Source organism: Silurus aristotelis (assembly GCF_946808225.1).
Source record: "Silurus aristotelis genome assembly, chromosome: 10".
Lineage (NCBI taxonomy): Eukaryota > Metazoa > Chordata > Actinopteri > Siluriformes > Siluridae > Silurus > Silurus aristotelis.
Window position 1 is genome coordinate 24,023,736 of NC_139583.1, and position 20,208 is coordinate 24,043,943.

At 37.7% G+C, this 20,208-nt stretch overlaps 1 protein-coding gene across 1 annotated transcript; it reads left to right on the forward strand.

The window, feature by feature from the left end:
- The first annotated feature begins 1,664 nt into the window (after positions 1-1,664).
- Positions 1,665-15,562, forward strand: pex16 (peroxisomal biogenesis factor 16). Its single transcript, XM_083553122.1, has 11 exons — positions 1,665-1,886; positions 2,173-2,208; positions 4,522-4,598; positions 6,285-6,418; positions 6,503-6,603; positions 9,798-9,872; positions 10,604-10,753; positions 10,987-11,059; positions 11,139-11,261; positions 14,595-14,659; positions 14,762-15,562. The coding sequence occupies exons 1-11, from the start codon at positions 1,760-1,762 to the stop codon at positions 14,818-14,820; spliced, it is 1,020 nt and encodes a 339-aa protein (XP_083409248.1). The 5' UTR covers positions 1,665-1,759; the 3' UTR covers positions 14,821-15,562.
- The last annotated feature ends 4,646 nt before the right edge of the window (positions 15,563-20,208 follow it).

The window sequence follows — 20,208 nt, forward strand, 5'->3', positions numbered from 1 at the left end:
AAATACATCCTACCTAGCTTGGTTATTTTTAGAAAAGTGTCTTAATGGTAGGGGATTCTTTGTTTACTATGAGGATTCTATGTATTTTATGTTGCAATGTGTTTAAGCTGTGTCACAAATTATGTAACTTAATACAAAATGCCAAAAATGCAGATAATTTATATATATATATATATATATATATATATATATATATATATATATATATATATATATATATATATATATATATATATATATATGTGTGTGTGTGTGTGTGTGTGTGTGTGTGTGTGTGTGTGTGTGTGTACACATATAATAATAGTAATAGTTTTCCATAATAGTATATATGGAAAGAAAACACAATGACTTTGACTGTACACTCTATTAACTAGTAATGGAATGGAATTCATTCTCACTATATGAGATAATTGTCTGTGATGCATTGCTTCTGTATAATATCTATTATTTCTGTATAATATCTATTGGTTCTATAGCTGTGGATATGTGGTGGATTGATTTACTGAAGGCCTAGGTTTGAAATACACATTTACAAAGGAACATTTACAATCATGGCGGTAAATAAATTCTTAGAAAAAGATTATGGCTTGTGTTATGGTAATAATATAATGTAATAGCTGTATCTGTTTTAGTACAAATTAAAAGAGGTAAATGTTGGTCAGCAAACAGCATACATTTAAAGTCAGTAGGATATTTTTTCCCTTCTAATCATTGCATTATGTACTGTATGGTTATTATTTTTGTAGGTGCTTTCATCTTACAAGTTACATTTATTGCAACTGGTTTTCTGGCAGTCATTGTATTTAAATATGCAACATTAAGGTTACGGTCATGTTTTTTCCTGTGTGACAGAAGAGAAGAGAAGAGAAGAGAAGAGAAGAGAAGAGAAGAGAAGAGAAGAGAAGAGAAGAGAAGAGAAGAGAAGAGAAGAGAAGATTTGGGACTAATGGTGCTAACTGGTTCTATTCTGACCATGTGTGTTACCATGTCTTTGATTTCATTGTGGACAGAAAGTTAGAACAAAGAGCAAATATGAAATTCTGCATTAAAATGGGCACATCTGCCACAGACACGTTTGACATGACATTCATTTGGCATATAATGATGCAAAAGTCACTGTTTTGACACCACCAGGAATTTTGGGAGTCCTGCATTGTAGTGATGGGTTGTTCATTTTGAGCAAGTTCTTTAATGTGACTCAAAAGAACGAGTAATCGCAAAGAGTAAATCGTTTATTTTTTACTGGATGCTCATGAGCATTGCATCACAAAATCTCCATAGGTTATGCACAGGAAATAGAATTGAGCAGTTCATCTCATACTGTAAATGTTTTAGTCCGATTCGTTTGTTCTTTTATCACGTGATAGATGCTATGAAGTGCATTACGCTGGAGACAGAATGGAGTAGCTCATCTCATGAGTCTTCTGGTCACGTCACGTGATTCTTATTGAAAATGTCTTTTATTTCTAAACAAAGGAACGAAATGAACTAAATGACTGAAAAAAGATTTGTTCTTTTTGAACAAAAGTCAAAGAACCAAGTCACTTTGAAGGTGGTAGTGTGTAGGGTTAGGGTTAGGGTTAGGGCCCTACTGCTTCAAAGGAATTGTTTTGTTTGGCGCGCGGGCCCTTTAAATTCCACTTCTCCCACAACCGGAAGTTGTCATGCTGGTACCGGAAACGTGTTGCTTTGCGGAAGTGCCATTCACACGCTGTTGCGTGCTGTAATTCATCAGCTTTCCATGCATTAGACTGCACAGATGTCTAGACTTTATTTAGAGAAGCTCGCACAGCTTTATGAGCGCTACCGGGATTACGTGAGCCGCAACCCGGGCGTTACGGCGCATCTGGAGAGCGCAGTGCGGACTCTGTCCTACCTAATAGCAGGTCAGAGACTCCGAGGAAGTGAAAGTAAAAATGGTTGAATGCTTTTATGAGGGTATTTAGTTCTAAACTCTGGATTTGTTGACATTTCAGGACTATAATTATCCGTAGCTACTCTGGATCCTTATATGATAAATATTGCACAGCAAACTATGCAGTACTTTCTGTCATTATGTCACGCGAAGTGTAAATGACGTCATCAGTTTGTGTCGCCTACTGTATTGCACACGCTTTTAAACCTGATGACATGAATGCAAAACATTTTCTCACTTCTCTTGTCCTGTCCCAGGCCGCTTTTCAGACTCTCATGAACTTTCAGAGTTAGGTAAGATGCACGTCTATAAATATAATATTTTTAGTGTTTATTGTGTTTGTATGTGGTATGCTATTTGTGTGTGTGTGTGTGTGTGTGTGTGTGTGTGTGTGTGTGTGGTTTTTGTTGTTGTTGTTGTTTGGTTTTTTTTATTACTGCAGTTTTTGTCCCATTCTCACACACCAGATCAATACAATGCACATCTGATTCAGCTAACCCTGAATAAACAGCTGTCTGATTAATACTGATTAAAACTGATCATTAATAATGATAAATGAATAATTTCTAATATTTAATACTAATAATGGGTTCTTTGTTACATTGGCTGTGCTGAAAGTCCTGTTTGTGATACTGCAGAAAGTTGATAAATGCAGATGAATTCACCATGCGAAATGTTCTCTTGAGACAAAATATGCTTCATGCAAGAGATTCAGTGAGTGGGTGTAAAAATATAATTTAAAATGTCTATTTATTGTCACAATCTTTTATTCTGATTAAATGACAGTTCATAAATGAAATTGGCTCTTTGTGAATATGTATTGTGATTTTTATATATAGTGTGTGTGTGTGTGTGTGTGTGTGTGTGTGTGTGTGTGTGTGTATATATATATATATATATATATATATATATATATATATATATATATATATATAAAATGTATGTGGGGGTCATTAACTTGCTATTGGCCGATAGTGGATTTTACTGTTTGGTTGTATCATAGTTGTCGATTAATTAATCAACTGATTTGATTTTTAAAATAAAATAAATAAATTCACGTACTGAATCATGAAATTGCACTATATGAAATACATATTAATATATTAATTAATAATATGAATATTCAAAGAATAATAATATAGCATTCTCCGTGCACACTGCACGTCCGTTCAGAGGCCACTCTCCTAGTAGCAGCAGACCATAGAGCGAAAAAACTATCGGTATGGATTTTTGCTGATAGTTCTAGCAATAAACTATCGGTGCCGATTAATCCTCAAAACATCAACAACTACTGTACCTGCTATAACATGCTGTTTACCACCTGACTTTCTCCTTTAATGATTACTCCTTCAGCAGTTTAAAAGCAAAAAAAAGGGCTTGAAATGTTTTTAACTGCATCTTCTTTTATATATATATATATATATATATATCCATCTTAACTGGATCACCTTGATATAGCCTTATCATGATCCTATACAAGTCAAAAATAAAATGTACAGTAACCACGTGCACTAACCTGTAAAATTGCTGCATTCGTGTTGCACAATGCAGTAGACAATGAAAAACTATCCCTCCTAAATGAAATATAATTAATAATGAGGATATTACATTAAGAGCAGGAGCTTTAGGACTTGAGGTTTGTGCTGCTTTTATTTAAAACCTTTGTGCAATTGCGATTTGTTGAGAACAATAGTCATTAAATATTTTTTATTAAGTGATTATGGCAACTTAATGTTGCAGGTTTACTTTTATTCATATGACCTATGCATAATTTTTTGCCCCAAGGCAGGTGTGTTTTTATAAAAGATCATCTCTAGCATGCCTAGGGTTTACCAACATTCGCTGCGAGTATCAATGTAGCGGTGGCTTTTGTTTGCATTTTTGAGCACAACAGTGAAATGTGTATCATTCGATACCGGTATCATATAGCAAATCAGGCTTACAGTCATACAGTCATGGTGTGCAAAAGTAGGTTGTAAGACTCGGCTATCAAATGGGATTAATTCTTGAATTTTAAGTAATTTTCAGCTCTGTTGCATGTCATTGTAGAAATACTGTTGCAGCATTTTGTCATTTTCAAGCAACAATAACTACAGTGTCTATACAGATTGATCATTCGCACAATGAGCAGACTTCATGTATAGTCATGACGTGATTAAGAAAGAGCGAATGTTTGCTGTATTCCCTAGAGCCGATAAACATGAACGGGACATCAGCAGCTGAGCGCTGAATTTATGCTCATATGCACATTTGTGGTGATTAACTCCAAAAGGTGTTTGGTGTAAAAGTACAGGCTTGTGGCTGACTTGCCAGTATCTGAATATTACCCACCTTTCACAAGCTGATTAGTTTTTTTGTTCAATTAAAGCATTTTGTGCATTGACCTGTGGGATTTCAATGTGGAAAATGGTCTAATTGTTCCTGTAATAAAGCATGGCCAGACATAATATACAACTCTAAGCAAATTTCTTCCGATCGTGCAGTCAGAAACACATGGCAATTAGCATATGATTTGAATTAGGTGTGTGAATCTGGGACACTAACATATTGATAAACCGCGACTGGTGTCTCATTTTGTCTCGACTTTTGCTTGTTTTATTTTGCAGTGTATTCAGCGTCAAACCTGCTGGTGTTGCTGAATGATGACATTCTGCGGAAGGCTCTCTCCAAGACTCTGCCTGTGGTAATTTCCTGTGGATGTTCTTGCTCAGCCTCATCCTGCTTTCTGTCTTTCTCTCACCTCTTTTTTTTTTTTTTCTTTTCTTAGGCAGTCAGTCCACTTATATAAGCTGCTGATAGGAAGCAGTGGGCCTGTGTGTTGTTGGCATAGTAACGCATATAAAGTTGTTTGGAGATGAGTTGAATTGTGAGAGTTGAAAGGGAACGGCGTGTCCTTGGGTTAAGAAGCAGCGGGAAAAACAACCATAGGTGACCCCATTTTGCCCTGTGTAGTATAGATGGTGTAGTGCTTGCTATGTGACTGGGCAATTCCCAATCTTCCTAAACAAAAGGATGCCAAAGATCGTAAATAGCAGCAAAGCAAAAGAGGCAAAGTCCTCTTGTTGGAGTTGTGGCCTCAGTATGTGTTAGTCTGATTGAAAAAGGTATATGAGACTGTCTCATCTGTTTCTGTGAAACCTCTTACACACACACCAAACAGGCATCATTTTTTGACATTATATCATTATGACCAGTGAAGTGAAGAACACTGATGATCTCTTCATCATGGCACCTGTTAGTGGGAGGGATTTATTAGGCAGCAGGTGAACATTTTGTCCTCAAATGTGTTAGAAGCAGGAAAAATAGGCGAACGTAAAGATTTGAGAGTTTGGCAAGGGCCACATTGTGATGTCTAGACGACTGGATCAGAGCATCTCCAAAAACTGCAGCTCTTGTGAGCTGGTCCTGGTCTGCAGTGGCCAATATCTATTAAAAGTAATGGTCATGGGTGGCCAAGGCTCATTGATGCATGTGGGGGCGATGGCTGGTCAGTGTGGTCCAACATACAAGCTTCTGTAGCTCAAACTGCTGAAGATAATGCTGTTTATGTTATGCCTAATCGGTGGCCTTATAGTTATGCCTGGTTTATGAATATGTGTGATGTAAAGGAGGTGTGGCCTTCATTCATAAAGATGCATGGTCGTTGTGCTTGTATTTTTATTTCTGCTACGCAGTTGCAAAGAAGCCGATTATACTGTAGTGTTCTGCATAGCCTCTTTTCATCTCTCTCTCTCTCTTTCTCTCTCCCTCTCTCTTTTTATCTTTCTTGTTCTTGTTCTCACTCATAAGTGAGTTGATTTCTGCTTACTACATTGTTTCATCTTTTGATAAAAGAATAAATCCAAGAACCAAAAGCAGCACCATCATATATTGCATTACAACAAGGTTATTACACACCTCATTGTATCGCACCACATCAAAAAGAGCTCTAGAGTGTATTTTGTTGTGTTCCTACCTGTATTATCCTTTGGCTTAAGTTCAGCCCCGCATTGCTGTATATCTGTACACTGATTGAGTCTAATAGTAAAAAATTGTCTGTTAAGCCCGAGTATCCAGAGACCTCTTTATTTCTTCATTTGCGCTAGCGTGACATATTTATCATTGAGCTTTCCAACCTCGGTGTTCAGAAATAAACACATTTACAGACTGAGGCACTTTCAGTGGTGCAATAAATGCAACACTCAGCCCGGGGGCGCAGGGGAAACGAGATGGAATTCATGACCTTCGGCTTCTTTCACACTGGCCTTAATGGCGCTCCGTAGAGAAAGCTTGAACTTATATTGAGTTTATGGTGGCATTTGAAAATACTCTGTATCAGCATTTCTGACCTGCACAAAAGTGACCGGGTTTTGTGTGTGTGTTGTGATAGTCTCTCTCCCAGCAGAGGCTGCTAACTTGGCTTTCTGTCCTGGAGTATGTGGAGGTGTTCACTGAGATGGGAGCCGCAAAGCTGTGGAAAGAACCCGGGCGCTGGCTGGTGGTCGTCCTTATTCAGATCGCAAAGTAAGACTCTAAACGCAGCACTCTGCGTTGTATGATTAAAAGCGACGCTGAAATCGTCATTACCTACTTCCTCCACGTCCGCAGAGCCATCCTTCGCATCCTGCTGCTTTTCTGGTACAAGTCAGGCATTCAGACGTCGCCTCCAATAATCCCTCTGGATAGAGACACACAGGTGTACAACAGAGGTAAGAGTGCATTTCAGTGAAGAGATCTAGAAATGTATTTTTTTTATTATCTTTTTTTATCATTCTTTTATTATTTTTTTAGAACTACTTCACATAATTAGCAAATCTTGTGGCCTACAACATTTTAATGAATGCCAGATGGCATGGCGGCACAGCCGGCGAGCAATTTTTCTTTTCTTGTTTTTTTCTGTGTCCGCATGGTAGGGCTCGGCGATTATTAGTAATAAATAAAAAAATAAAAAAATTTTTTAAAAAATTTCCATTTTCTTTCAATTCATTTGAGTGTCATTTTTTTTTTTTCTAAGCTTGCGGTATTGCGATTTGTAATAAAATTGTTGGCGCACACATCCAATCAGATGCATTGTCATTGCACCAATGGCAAAAAAAATTAAAAGACAATATTGTCCGCCTGATTAACAGCTCACGTGAGAGCATTCTATAAAGGAATGTCAAGTCAAGGAGCTTTTCTTGTCATTTCAACCATACAGTGGGTACGGAAAGTATTCAGTCCCCCTTAAATTTTTCACTCTTTGTTATATTGCAGCTATTTGCTAAAATCATTTAGGTTCATTCTTCTTCCTCATGAATGTACACACAGCTCCCCATACTGACAGAAAAACACAGAATTGTTGACATTGTTGCAGATTTATTAAAAAGAAAAACTGAAATATCACATGGTCCTAAATATTCAGACCCTTTGCTCAGTATTTAGTAGAAGCCCCCTTTTGATCTAATACAGCCAGGAGTCTTTTTTGGGAAAGATGCAACAAGTCTTTCACACCTGGATTTGGGGATCCTCTGCCATTCCTCCTTGCAGGTCCTCTCCAGTTCTGTCAGGTTGGATGGTAAACGTTGGTGGACAGCCATTTTTAGGTCTCTCCAGAGATGCTCAATTGGGTTTAAGTCAGGGCTCTGGCTGGGCCATTCAAGAACAGTCACGGAGTTGTTGTAAAGCCACTCCTTCTTATTTTAGCTGTGTGCTTAGGTTCATTGTCTTGTTGGAAGGTAAACCTTCGGCCCAGTCTGAGGTCCAGAGCACTCTGGAGAAGGTTTTTGTCCAGGATATCCCTGTACTTGGCCGCATTCATCTTTCCCTCGATTGCAACCAGTCGCCCTGTCCCTGCAGCTGAAAAACACCCCCACAGCATGATGCTGCCACCACCATGCTTCACTGTTGGGACTGTATTGGACAGGTGATGAGCAGTGCCTGGTTTTCTCCACACATACCGCTTAGAATTAAGGCCAAAAAGTTCTATTTTGGTCTCATCAGACCAGAGAATCTTATTTCTCACCATCTTGGAGTACTTCAGGTGTTTTTTTTAGCAAACTCCATGCGGGCTTTCATGTGTCTTACACTGAGGAGAGGCTTCCGTCGGGCCACTCTGCCATAAAGCCCCGACTGGTGGAGGGCTGCAGTGATGGTTGACTTTCTACAACTTTCTCCCATCTCCTGACTGCATCTCTGGAGCTCAGCCACAGTGATCTTTGGGTTCTTCTTTACCTCTCTCACCAAGGCTCTTCTCCCCCGATAGCTCAGTTTGGCCGGACGGCCAGCTCTAGGAAGGGTTCTGGTCGTCCCAAACGTCTTCCATTTGAGGATTATGGAGGCCACTGTGCTCTTAGGAACCTTAAGTGCAGCAGAAATCTTTTTGTAACCTTGGCCAGATCTGTGCCTTGCCACAATTCTGTCTCTGAGCTCTTCAGGCAGTTCCTTTGACCTCATGATTCTCATTTGCTCTGACATGCATTGTGATCTGGAAGGTCTTATATGGACAGGTGTGTGGCTTTCCTAATCAAGTCCAATCAGTATAATAAAACACAACTGGACTCAAATGAAGGTGTAGAACCATCTCAAGGATGATCAGAAGAAATGGAAATCACCTGAGTTAAATATATGAGTGTCACAGCAAAGGGTCTGAATACTTAGGACCATGTGATATTTCAGTTTTTCTTTTTTAATAAATCTGCAACAATGTCAACAATTCTGTGTTTTTCTGTCAATATGGGGATCTGTGTGTACATTCATGAGGAAGAAGAATGAACTTAAATGATTTTAGCAAATGGCTGCAATATAATAAAGAGTGAAAAATTTAAGGGGGTCTGAATACTTTCCGTACCCACTGTATATATAGGCGACACAGTACACAGTGAAAAGAGACCTGTCTCCATAACCATGGAGATACATAAAACAACATAGAGCTACATAACAGAACACAGAGCTGAGAAATAAAGATGTCCTAGCCAGAAAATGTGCATCGTGTGCAACCTAGTGAAATTAATGCAAGACAAAAGACAGAAGAATGTAATGTAATATGGGGTCATGGAGAATCATGGAAACGGATGGCTCTTCACGTCAGGATGACCTTGTCCCAAAGAAAGAGTGGTTTTGATAATGGTTCGGATTTAAGAGGTTAGCCATTGTACAAACTTTTGTCAAAAACAACCGGTAGTGGCAGCAACACTAATTTATTCCAGCATTACTGACAAAGACACCAAACTGAATGAGAAGAATGCTCAAATCTAAAGTTACTGTATTAATACTACTGGTTCGAATTTGCTTGATTATTTTTTTCAGTTGATCGAGAATGTGTGCATTGGTAAAAATGGGTCCGAAATCCGAAATATTTCATGTTTATTCCAAATGCACAATATTTGCTTTCATATTTCATTCAAATCTTCTTCAAAGATCTATTAACTAGAGAATTTGTTTTACAATAATTTACACCATGTTGACCGTTTATTTATGGCATGCCCACTAAAAACACGTTCCTAAACCAGATGGGTTTTTTTTTTAATTACTAATGAAGAGAATGTTACTTATGCTACACATAAAGATATAATAATATAAATGATTTGGTCAAACATTTAAAAAAAAATATATTTTTTATTTTTTTTTATTTTATTTTTTTATTTTTAAACCTTATCGCCCAGCCCTACCGTAGGGGTTTCCTCTATGTTCTCAGGTTTCTTCTCACCTCCCAAAAACATGCCAGTAGATGTATTGCTTACTCTGTATTGTCCCCAAGTGTAAAAGAGTGAATAAATGGTGTAGATCAGTAGTTGTAGAAGTTGTATTCCTGCCAATTGTTTCTGGGAAAGTCTCCGGATTTCCCATGACGAAGTTTGTGTAGATAAATGAATGAAATCTGATTCATGTTCGAAGGGATTGGTGTCTTACATCTTTTCCTGATTAGATCAGGGCAATGTGGAGGAAGACATCACATTCGTTGGACAGCGCTCGGGAAGAGTGGTGAGACCTTTGAGAAGTGGTAAGAAATCGTGATATTTCTGAGCACAGTTGTAGCGTATTTTAAATGAAACAGAAAGTCCAGGTTTTAAAGGAGGCATGCTGCTTGATCCACTAATGTGCTGAACTACCTGATGCGTGTCACCAAATCAGTCAGGAGACCCAGATCCCGGTTTGCTAATGCTGCTTTTATCCTTTATTTAAATATGCATGACGATAAGTCTTTACAGAAATGTCAACTAACATTATATTGTTTGAAAATATCTTCAAATCAGTTCAGTGTACATGAAGTCTTCTATTTTTATTTTATGCATTTCGCTAGAAAGACAGCAGTAAGAGCGCAGAGCCTCAGCATATTAACACTTAGCGGTATAGCAAAGTCAAATGAAGAGACACACTGCCATGAGGGACAGAGCAAAAACTATATTTTTGAAACCTTCCAATGGTGTATTTATGATTAGCATTAAAAATGTATCCATATAGTCTCTCTCTCTCTCTCTCTCTCTCTCTCGCTCGCTCACTCGCTTTCACTACATCGGTCATAATATTATAATGTCATAACGTTAACCTGGTTGGTGTATATAAACAACACATAAACACATGCCTTTATGAGTTTAAATGTAGGTTGCCATCTGCAGATCAGGCAGCATTTTAAATGTAATAGACTGTAGCCCAAATTGGGTGGGTTACACATTGTGCTGATGTATTTTAGTGCTTTGAAATTATAACATAATATTTTTTTTCTTCCTTCAGCCACGTCACTGCAGAGTCGACTATGGGGTGATCCTCATCGAGCGAGGAAACGGAGGGAGCAGGAGGAGGACCTACAGGCAAGCCCCACCCCTCTGGGCGTACAGGAGACTATTGCCGAATCACTGTACATCGCTCGACCCATAGTCCACTGTATCCTAATGCATGGCAATCAGTAAACAACAATGAAAATAAGGTTTGGGTGCACAGGGGTTTGTATTGCGTTTTAAGAAATAGAAAACTCAGAATAGAATAGATATAAATGGACGGTATTGAAGTATGATGCATCATGTTTTGTATTGCACCTAGCTACTGTCATTAAGGATTCATACTTTAAGCATGTACCATTGTGAATGTGTGTTCTCCTGAATGCTGTACACTCTTAGTGTCCGCTCTAGGACTTTGCGGCCGGCGGTCCTGGAAGCCCTGGCTCATCTCTGGCATCCTGGAGATAACAAGGTGTAGAAAGTGTTCCTTCTCTTTTTCGGTCAATCTGTTAGAATGTCAGTTTGTAAATCAACGTTTTGTTTGTGGACAGTTTTAGTTTGTTGTCCGACACAAGGAAGACGCTGAACCGCAGAGAGAAGGCTGAGATGAGGAGACGAGCCTTCCTCCTGCTCTACTACCTGCTCCGCTCACCTTTCTACGACCGATACTCTGAGTAAGTCTATAATCTAGTTTAACCGCTGAATGTAAGGGTGACTATTTTCCCTCCTAAAATAAGGCAGAATCCAATTTTAGATAAACAGCATAGGAGGTTGAAAACCATGAGGTGGTACTCTGAGAGTCTTTAAATAAAAAGAAAAAAAAAGGGTTGAAAGGAGGTGAAAAAAAAAAAACTCATTTGAATACAATATACAAATGTAATTTCCTTCCATTAGTGACATGTACGGCATGCCACACTGAAAAGCAGAACCTTTATTACATTGCTCTTACATCACTGAACTAAAACGTGTGCTTAGTCTGCACAAACCAAAGCATGTACAGTGAAACCTCGCGAACTCAATAGTTCGCGATTTTTCATTTGGAACAGTAACTCGCGAAAAATCTGATAGTTCGCGAGAAGCCGCGAGTGGCTCGAAAGTTCGAAGTAACATAAAAACATTTATAAAACATGTATGACAAGTAATTTACAATTTCTGTTAAGTTTACAGTACATGTACAATTCCCCTTGAAAAAGAAACCATCAAAAGGAGAGTCAAATCCTTGTGGTTGCACTGTACATGTAAATACATTTTCTTTCGGCTTCTCCCATTAGGGGTCGCCACAGCGGATCATCCGCATGTTTGATTTGGCACATGTTTTTACGCTGGATGCCCTTCCTAATGCAACCCTCCCCATTTATCCGGGCTTGGGACCGGCACTAAGGCTTGTGTAAATAACCTACTTATATTAATTATCCAGTAGATGGCGATATTTTAGCCATGTATAGTTAAGCGCTGAACGGGCATCGTACACGTTTTGTTACGGACGCTTGCACAATGAGACCAACAACAAATGCCTACTGATTTATATCATGATTTGGTATTCATGATGATTGTGGGTTGAACAGTTTGTGAAGAGAAAAATTAAGCAAGTAAGAAAATCTTACTACATCAGTTCTTTTACAGTTTTACAGTTTTTCCTCAGTTGCTTTGGCGCATTTCTCGATTCAGCTTGTACTTTTCCCAAAATCCAGCTCATCTCTCAAACGCAAGTATTTGTGTCCATGAACAAATTACTGCCATCAGAATGACAAGTCCTTTTGTCATTGTTTACAAAAAAGATCATCAGTATGACAGTGCATGGTTTCAGTATTTGCTGATGTGATTGAAAATGCACAAGACTAAATTTCTTCTGTACGGCATCCACGCATTTCAACAGCACAAAAGTACACGTTACTATATATGTAGGATTTTGATTGCAAGAGTCCAGACAGGATTTGCACTTTTACCGTACTGTACTAGTGTTCGTTCGTTTTCTCTTTGTTCATCCATTTACGGAAATTGTGATTGTGTTTTGTCTGTTTACATTTGCCAATTGAATTTTCACGCGATTTACATTTGAACTATTTCAGAGAACTGGTTGGTCATTGGTTGATCTGATGCCATAGACATTCAAGATTCATTTGCACAATTCATCAATTCAAGACTTTTACATAAAATGTTTGATAGAAATCTGAAGAAGAGAAGCTTGACGGATTATGACAACTCGTTTTGCATTCAATATTTTGATCAACATGACATAAACTCACAACAGATATTGTCTCAAAGCAGCTTTACAGAAATCAACAGTCAAGGTGAATGATGTGTATTTATCCCTGATGAGCAGCCATGGTGACTGTGGCAAGGAAAATTAGATGTTGTGAGGAAGAAACCTTGAAAGGAACCAGACTTATGTTGTTATTACTAAAGTAATGTTCTTTCTACAGTCTTATACAGTCATTGTGGTTATAAAACTAGGAGCGACTCATAAAATAGCTCAACATTTTCGATCATAAGCTGTTGATAATATAGGAAACAGCAGACAATTGTACACGATCAATTAAAGTAATGTACCAAAGCATTTGCAATTTGTGAATGACTGCATGATGTGGAGGTAGAACAAGTAGTGTTGAAAAGTTTATTTGAGAAACTCTTCAAGCAAATGAGAAAATGTATAGAATAAAAGCTAACTTAAGATCTAGGATGAATAACTTATTTGCTGGCAGCTGGACAGTAGGCTGAAGTTCTGCATTGTGGTACAGCAGTGAGATGCTCTATATTTTTTTTTTATTGCTCAATATTACATTTATTCTATTATAATTTCATTCTCATTTTCAAAAGATTAACCCTTGTTAATGTTTGATCAGCTTTTAACTAACTAAAGGAAATGGACAACAAATAGATAATAGAACCAGCTAGCTGGAGTGCTTGGGATTTAGTTTGAGCTGTTTTTTAAAGTGCTGGATGTTTGCCTGAATTATTCATTTAAATATAGAAATAAATAGATGTAGAATATATTTTTAATTTGTAAAATATTCATCTTATATTAAGATAGTATGAGAACATAACCTTGAGACCTGTCCTCATCTGGATAGTGCTGAATGTCCATTTATTATATTTCCATCATTGTTGAGGTCATCAGCTGTTTACTTTTGGGAACTTGAGTGCAAAAGTGTTCATGGCAATTGTAGTCCTGATCCATTGTCGCAAACTGTTTATATTAATTAAAGTCCAAATCCATGTTTGTGGTTCTGGAGTGTATTATTTTTCCAACTGGATGTTTTTAAAACATCTGTATAATCACAATTATTTCTGAGGAAAAAAATGAAATATGAATGATGTATTTGACCCAATTAATGCAGAATTATTGAATTCATTATTGAATTTGTGTAAAAAAAAAAAAAAAAACAACAATATTTAGGTGGGGAAATCTATATATGGTAGTTTGTGTAGTAAAAAAAAAGTGTGTTGAAAGCTCATTGGCTCAATCCGAGGGCCAAATGAATCGGAAGGGACGACAGGTTTGCAAACAAAAAACATTATTTAGCAACACAGTCCTTTCATTTTACGGTGTCCTTTTTTTGGTGTCCATCTCTCTTTCTCTCAAGGTTTTGTCTCTCTCTACTTTTATCCACTCCATCACTCACTGCAACAGAAAATACTTGTTAGTAAAACCATGCACAGGTGTCCGATCCTTACCATATATTTCCTCCTGCTCCCTCAATTCACTGACCTGTGCTTGGCTACGCCCCCCACTACCACAGTATGGTTGCATAAGAACTCATCCATTTTTTTTTTTATTGAAGATAATAATAATAATAATTAGTTGCAGATGGATGCTACCATGACCAGGTTGCACAATAGGGGTGGTAATTAGGTTTCCACCCAATGTGGTGCTTTGGTCAAGGCCAAAACATTCAGTTCTGGTTTTATCAATTTAGAGAATTTGTTTGCTACCTGATTCTTTATTTTTATTTTTTTAACTCCAGCATTTGGATTAGAGCAATCAGTTTGTTCAATCTCATTTACAGAGCTAAGATCCTGTTCCTTCTCCGGTTTTTGGCTGATTATATTCCCGGAGTCGGTTTAGTTGCACGTAAGTGAGATTATTTTTCCATACTCTCGGTTAAGAAGAACATTCGTACCCGCTATTGTGTTCTAGCACGGGCATAATTATATGTGCTTCCTGTCTGCTCAGGTCCGTTGATGGAATACTTACCCATTTGGCAGAAGATCTACTTTTATAACTGGGGCTGAGGCTGAACATGCTGAAAAGGTCATCCAGCCCTGTAAGCCTAAAGGACTCCAAGTGCTTACATCTGCTACTGAACCACATGGGGAAGGGCGCACACGAGAACATCCTGCGACAATCTGAGTCGTAGATGAAGTGGAAGCTCTTTGACTCAACACAATATTTCAGTTTGTTAAACTAGCATGTTCGATTGTTTTCATAAAATGGACTATTCATTATTCGGTTCAAAAAATCATTACTGTCCTTATCCTGTTTTGTTTTTTGTTTTGTTTTAGTTTTGAGGGTTTTTTTGTTTGGCCTTTTAAGTCATCAACTCACTCAGTGCCACATTTTACACCCAAATTTTCTCAAGTTATTCTTCCTTATGAGCACAAAAATCTATTCTTTTTTTTAATTATTATTTATTTAAGAGATAATGGTTTCACGCAGCAGGACAGTGATTCTCCCTGACCTGCTGAGTCATTATTGCAGCGGATTTATTTTTCCAGCTGCGGTATTACCATTCGGTTAAGTAAAACTGATAAAAAGCTTAATGGCCTTTTCAGAGGACATCCTGTGTTTCTGGACACCCCTTAACATCAAACCAGCATTATAAGCAGTGAACTGATGAATGTCCTCTGTTTTTCCACTGTGAACTGACTAAAAACCTGTTTTTGATAATTGAGTAAAACTGACTGGTGCAATTTCAAGAAATGCATTATGATTATAAATATTCATGATTTTATTAAAGGCATCTGAAAAAAAAAATGGACTACAAAGCCAATGTGTGGAACAGATGATGGATTTTCTAAACACCTTTAAACATTGAATAAATCAGCCAGTGATGGGAAAAGCAATTTACCCCTTCCGCCTTTTTTTTTTTCCCTTTTCAAAACAGATGGAGATCAGAAGGTTCATTTCATCATAATGGTGCATTAAAACACAATGAGGAAGGATCCCACAAGTTGCATGCTCAAAAACAGTCCATAACTCAAAGTCTAATTTAAAATGACTGTCTTTGAACTGAATAAAATAAGACAGCTTTTACACATGCATAAACTGACAAAAAGACACTTGCAATCAACTCCGTGAGAAGGAATAGCCAGGAAAGGTGTCTGTCTTGTCAAGTCTTCAAATTCTACTAATTATCTTCTCCATAAAATAGCTTTCAAGACATGGGATTAGATTATATTCACTATGTACATTGGTGGACACCAGCCATTGTACCAAAATGTGCTTTTTTGGCTTCATATTCCAATCATAAATATTTCCATCTCCTCCTCTTCCCTCTTTTTCCCCTCACTATTATAAGAATCTTTAGATTCACAAAATAATCTTCTTTTTGTAAAGACTTTCACTCCAAAAATGATGATTCTAGAAAGTAAACATACAGAGTTCAGACATAACATTATGACCACCTGCCTAATATAGCTGCCAAAACAGTCCTGAACCGTCGAGCATAAACATCATTAACTTCAGCAATTTGAGCTACAGAAGCTCATATGTTGACTCGAAACACAAGGGCCAGCCTTGCCTCCCCACATGCATCAATGAGCCTTGACTGCCCATGACCCTGTCACCAGTCACCACTGTTCCTTCCTTAGACCACTTTTGATAGATACTGACCACTGCAGCCCAGGAACAGCCCACAAGTGCTGCAGTTTTGGAGATGCTCTGACCCAGTCGTCTAGACATCACAATTTAGTCCTTGTCAAACTCGCTCAAATCCTTACGCAACACTTGTTTTTGCCCCCATTTTTCATGAGCTGAACTCAAAGATCTAAGACTTTTTCTATGTACAAAAAAGGCCTATTTCTCTCAAATATTGTTCACAAATCTGTCCAAATCTGTGTTAGTGATATTGGTAGGAACGTGTTTCAGAGAAATAGGCCTTTTGTGTACATAGAAAAAGTCTTAGATCTTTGAGTTCAGCTCATGAAAAATGGGGGCAAAAACAAGTGTTGCGTAAGGATTTGAGCGAGTCATATACGCCAATCCAGAGCATCCCAAACATTCTCAATGGGGTGACATTGCGTTTATAATTTTGTTCAGTGTATATGTTCTCAAGGGACAATACTATAGAAATGAAATGTGGATCTATTTTAAAGTAGTCAATGTGCAGCATGTATAGCAGTATAGATTTACTGTCCTCTGAAAATAACTCAACATACAGTTGTTCTCTTTTGGCAACAACAGTGAGTACACCCTCAGTGAACATGTCAAAACCAAAGTGTCAAAATTTTGTGAGAGCACCATTGTTATCTAGCACTGCCTTAATCCTCCTGGACATTAAAAATTCACCAGAACTGCACAGGTTCTTGCAGGGATCCTCTTCCACCCCTCCATCATGACATCATGGAGCTGCTATATCTTAGACACCTGGCACTTCTACACCTTCCGCTTGAGGATGCACCACAGGTGCTCAATAGGGTTTAGGTCTGCTTCCTGAGCAAGGCAGTTGTCATCCTGGCGGTGTGTTTGGGGTCGTTATCATGTTGAAAAACTCGTTTGTCCCAGTTTTTGAAGAGAGGGCATCATGTTCTGCTTCAGAATGTCACAGTACATGTTGGAATCCATGTTTCTCTCCATGAAGCTCCTCAGTACCAGCAGCACTTATGCAATCCTAGACCATATTGCTACCCCACTATGCTTGACTGTAGGCAAGACACAGTTTTCTTGGTACTCCTCACCAGGGCGTCATCACACTTGCTGGACATCAACTGGGCCAAACAAGTTTATCTTAGTTTTATCAGACCACAGAACATGGTTCCAGTAATTCCTGCTCTTGGACAGGTTCTCTTCAGCAAGCTGTTTGCAGGCTTTCTTGTGAGCCAGTTTCAGATGAGGTTTTCTTCTGGGACGACTGCCATGCAAACCGATTTGTTGCAGTGTGAGGCGTATGGTCTGAGCACTGACAAGAGGACCTTTCGCTTCTGCAACCTTTAAAGCAATGCTGGCAGCACTTATGCGTTTGTTTTTTGAAGCCAGCTTTTGCACCTGACTTCTTTGATCTACCCTTGCGAGGCCTTTTCCGAGTGGAACCCGTCTCGGAAAACATCTAGTTAAAAAAAAACTGTGCTAAATCGAATGTGTGGACCAATGATTTGCTCTGGTGATTTCTAAAGAGAGCAGCTGAAGGTCAATAAAAAAAGTGTTTTCGGGACAAACGATTTTGCATAATATGAGAAGGAATGGCTTTTCTAACATCAAACATAACAGAGGTTTCTAGGAACACTTAAGGACATCATCAGTTAAAAAAAACTGTCCAGGATGAAAAATGGAATTGGGCTCAAATAAAGCCACATAAAAGGGACTTAATCTTGACAATGAATTTCATTTATTTTTTTCCAAAAATTATTTTTTCAATTCCTCTCTGATCCTAATGGCTTACCTGATACATAAGAGAAAAAGTCCTATTCATTTGGGTACCAAAATCAAGCCAATTTCTGACTGCCTTAAAGTCCTTCTCCACTTTTATATATATATATATATATATATATATATATATATATATATATATATATATATATATATATATATATATATATATATATATTTATTTATTTATTTATTTATTTATTTATTTATTTATTTATTTATTTATTCAACAAATACTTTCAAAAAATGTACTATTTCCAATTATTTTATCATAATGGCATATTAAACCATAATGAGAAAGGATCCCAGGAGGGCAGGCTCAACAGTCCATAACTCAAATCCTAATTTAAAATGACTGTCTTTGAACTAAACATATTAAGATGCCCGTTACACACAAGTAAACATGAACCCTCAATATCTATTAAAATAAAAATTTCCATAGAACATTCATGCAGTAAATAATTAATGCTGCTGAATGAGTGTCTTATTGAAGAATGAAAATGGAACAACAGGACATAGATGATTTTAGATGGGAAGAGACAAACCACAAGATACATTCACAAAAGTTTGCTGTCTTCTTTAAAGTATTACAGAGGTTTTGAATAAATATATAATTTAGTATTCTGAATAATATATAATAAAAAAAGCTAAGAGTATGTATAGCAACTCCTTGATAGAATTATAAGGATGTTAATTTCAGATTAATAACATGCTAGTCTAATAAAATATATTATACTGCAGTGTATTCTCTTAATTGTGGTAAAGGAATTTAAGTTACTTTACTTTACATTACATTACTTATAATGTTACCAGAATGGCCTCTGATCTAATTAAAGTAAGAAATGGATAATGTTAGGATACACATAAGCCCAGAAAAAACCTCAGTCACATGACAAACATCTTAAAAATTATATATAAATATGATACATTTAGTCACTAATTTAATCGGCATGTCAGAAAACTTTTCTAACTACTAATAACTCTGACTAATAGAGCAATTCTCAAATTTGATTGGTCAGAAACTGCTTTCATTTTTTTTTTTTAGAACAGCATCTATGACAGTAGTTCTGGCTTCAAGTCTTATATAAATGTGCTCATTCTAATACATTACCATATTTACCTTATAAATGTGTAAACTGATAAACTGATTTTAACATATGTATTATATGGTGAGATTTTCTGAGACTACAATGCCAGTATTCTGTAACAGCAACTAAACCTGTCTTTGAGAGCCACTGGTATTGTGGGTGTTGCACAAAATTAAACAAAACTATAAATAAATTCAAGCGTAACATGAACACTAAATGTTTATGGTAAAATAATCAACAATGGGCTGAGAGCATGGAATAGATTAATGCACAGGTCATTAAAAAAAAAAAAGAAAACAGAAGGCCCAAAGAGCTATACAATTGTTATATATAAGTCTTCTAGTATTAAAATTGAGTCAGTGAGAGAAAGACAGAGTACATGTGTGTGAATGAGAGGGAGGGCAGTGGAGTGGAGGAGAGGTGGAGAAGGTGGAGGAGTTCAGGTACCTGGGGTCAACAGTGCAAAGTAATATAGAATGTGTTAGAAAAGTGAAGAAAAGAGTGCAGGCAGGGTGGAGTGGGTGGAGAAGAGTGATAGCAGGAGTGATTTGTAAAGAGTGAAAGGGAAAGTTTATAGGACTGTGGTGAGACCTGCGATGATGTATGGTTCAGAGACAGTGACATTGAGTAGAAGACAGGAGGTGGAGCTGGGGGTAGCAGAGCTGAAGATGTTGAGGTTTTCGTTGGGAGTGACGACGATGGACAGGATTAAAAATGGGTTTATTAGAGGGACAGCGCATGTAGGACGTTTTGGAGACAAGGTGAGGGAGGCGAGATCGAGATGGTTTGGACGTTCACAGGAGGGACATGGGGTATATCGATAGGAGAATGCTGCTAATGGAGCCACCAGGAAGGAGGAAAAGAGGAAGAACATGAAGGAGGTTTATGGATGTGGTGAGGGAAGACATGCAGGTAGTTGGTTTGAAAGAGGCAGATGTAGAGGACAGG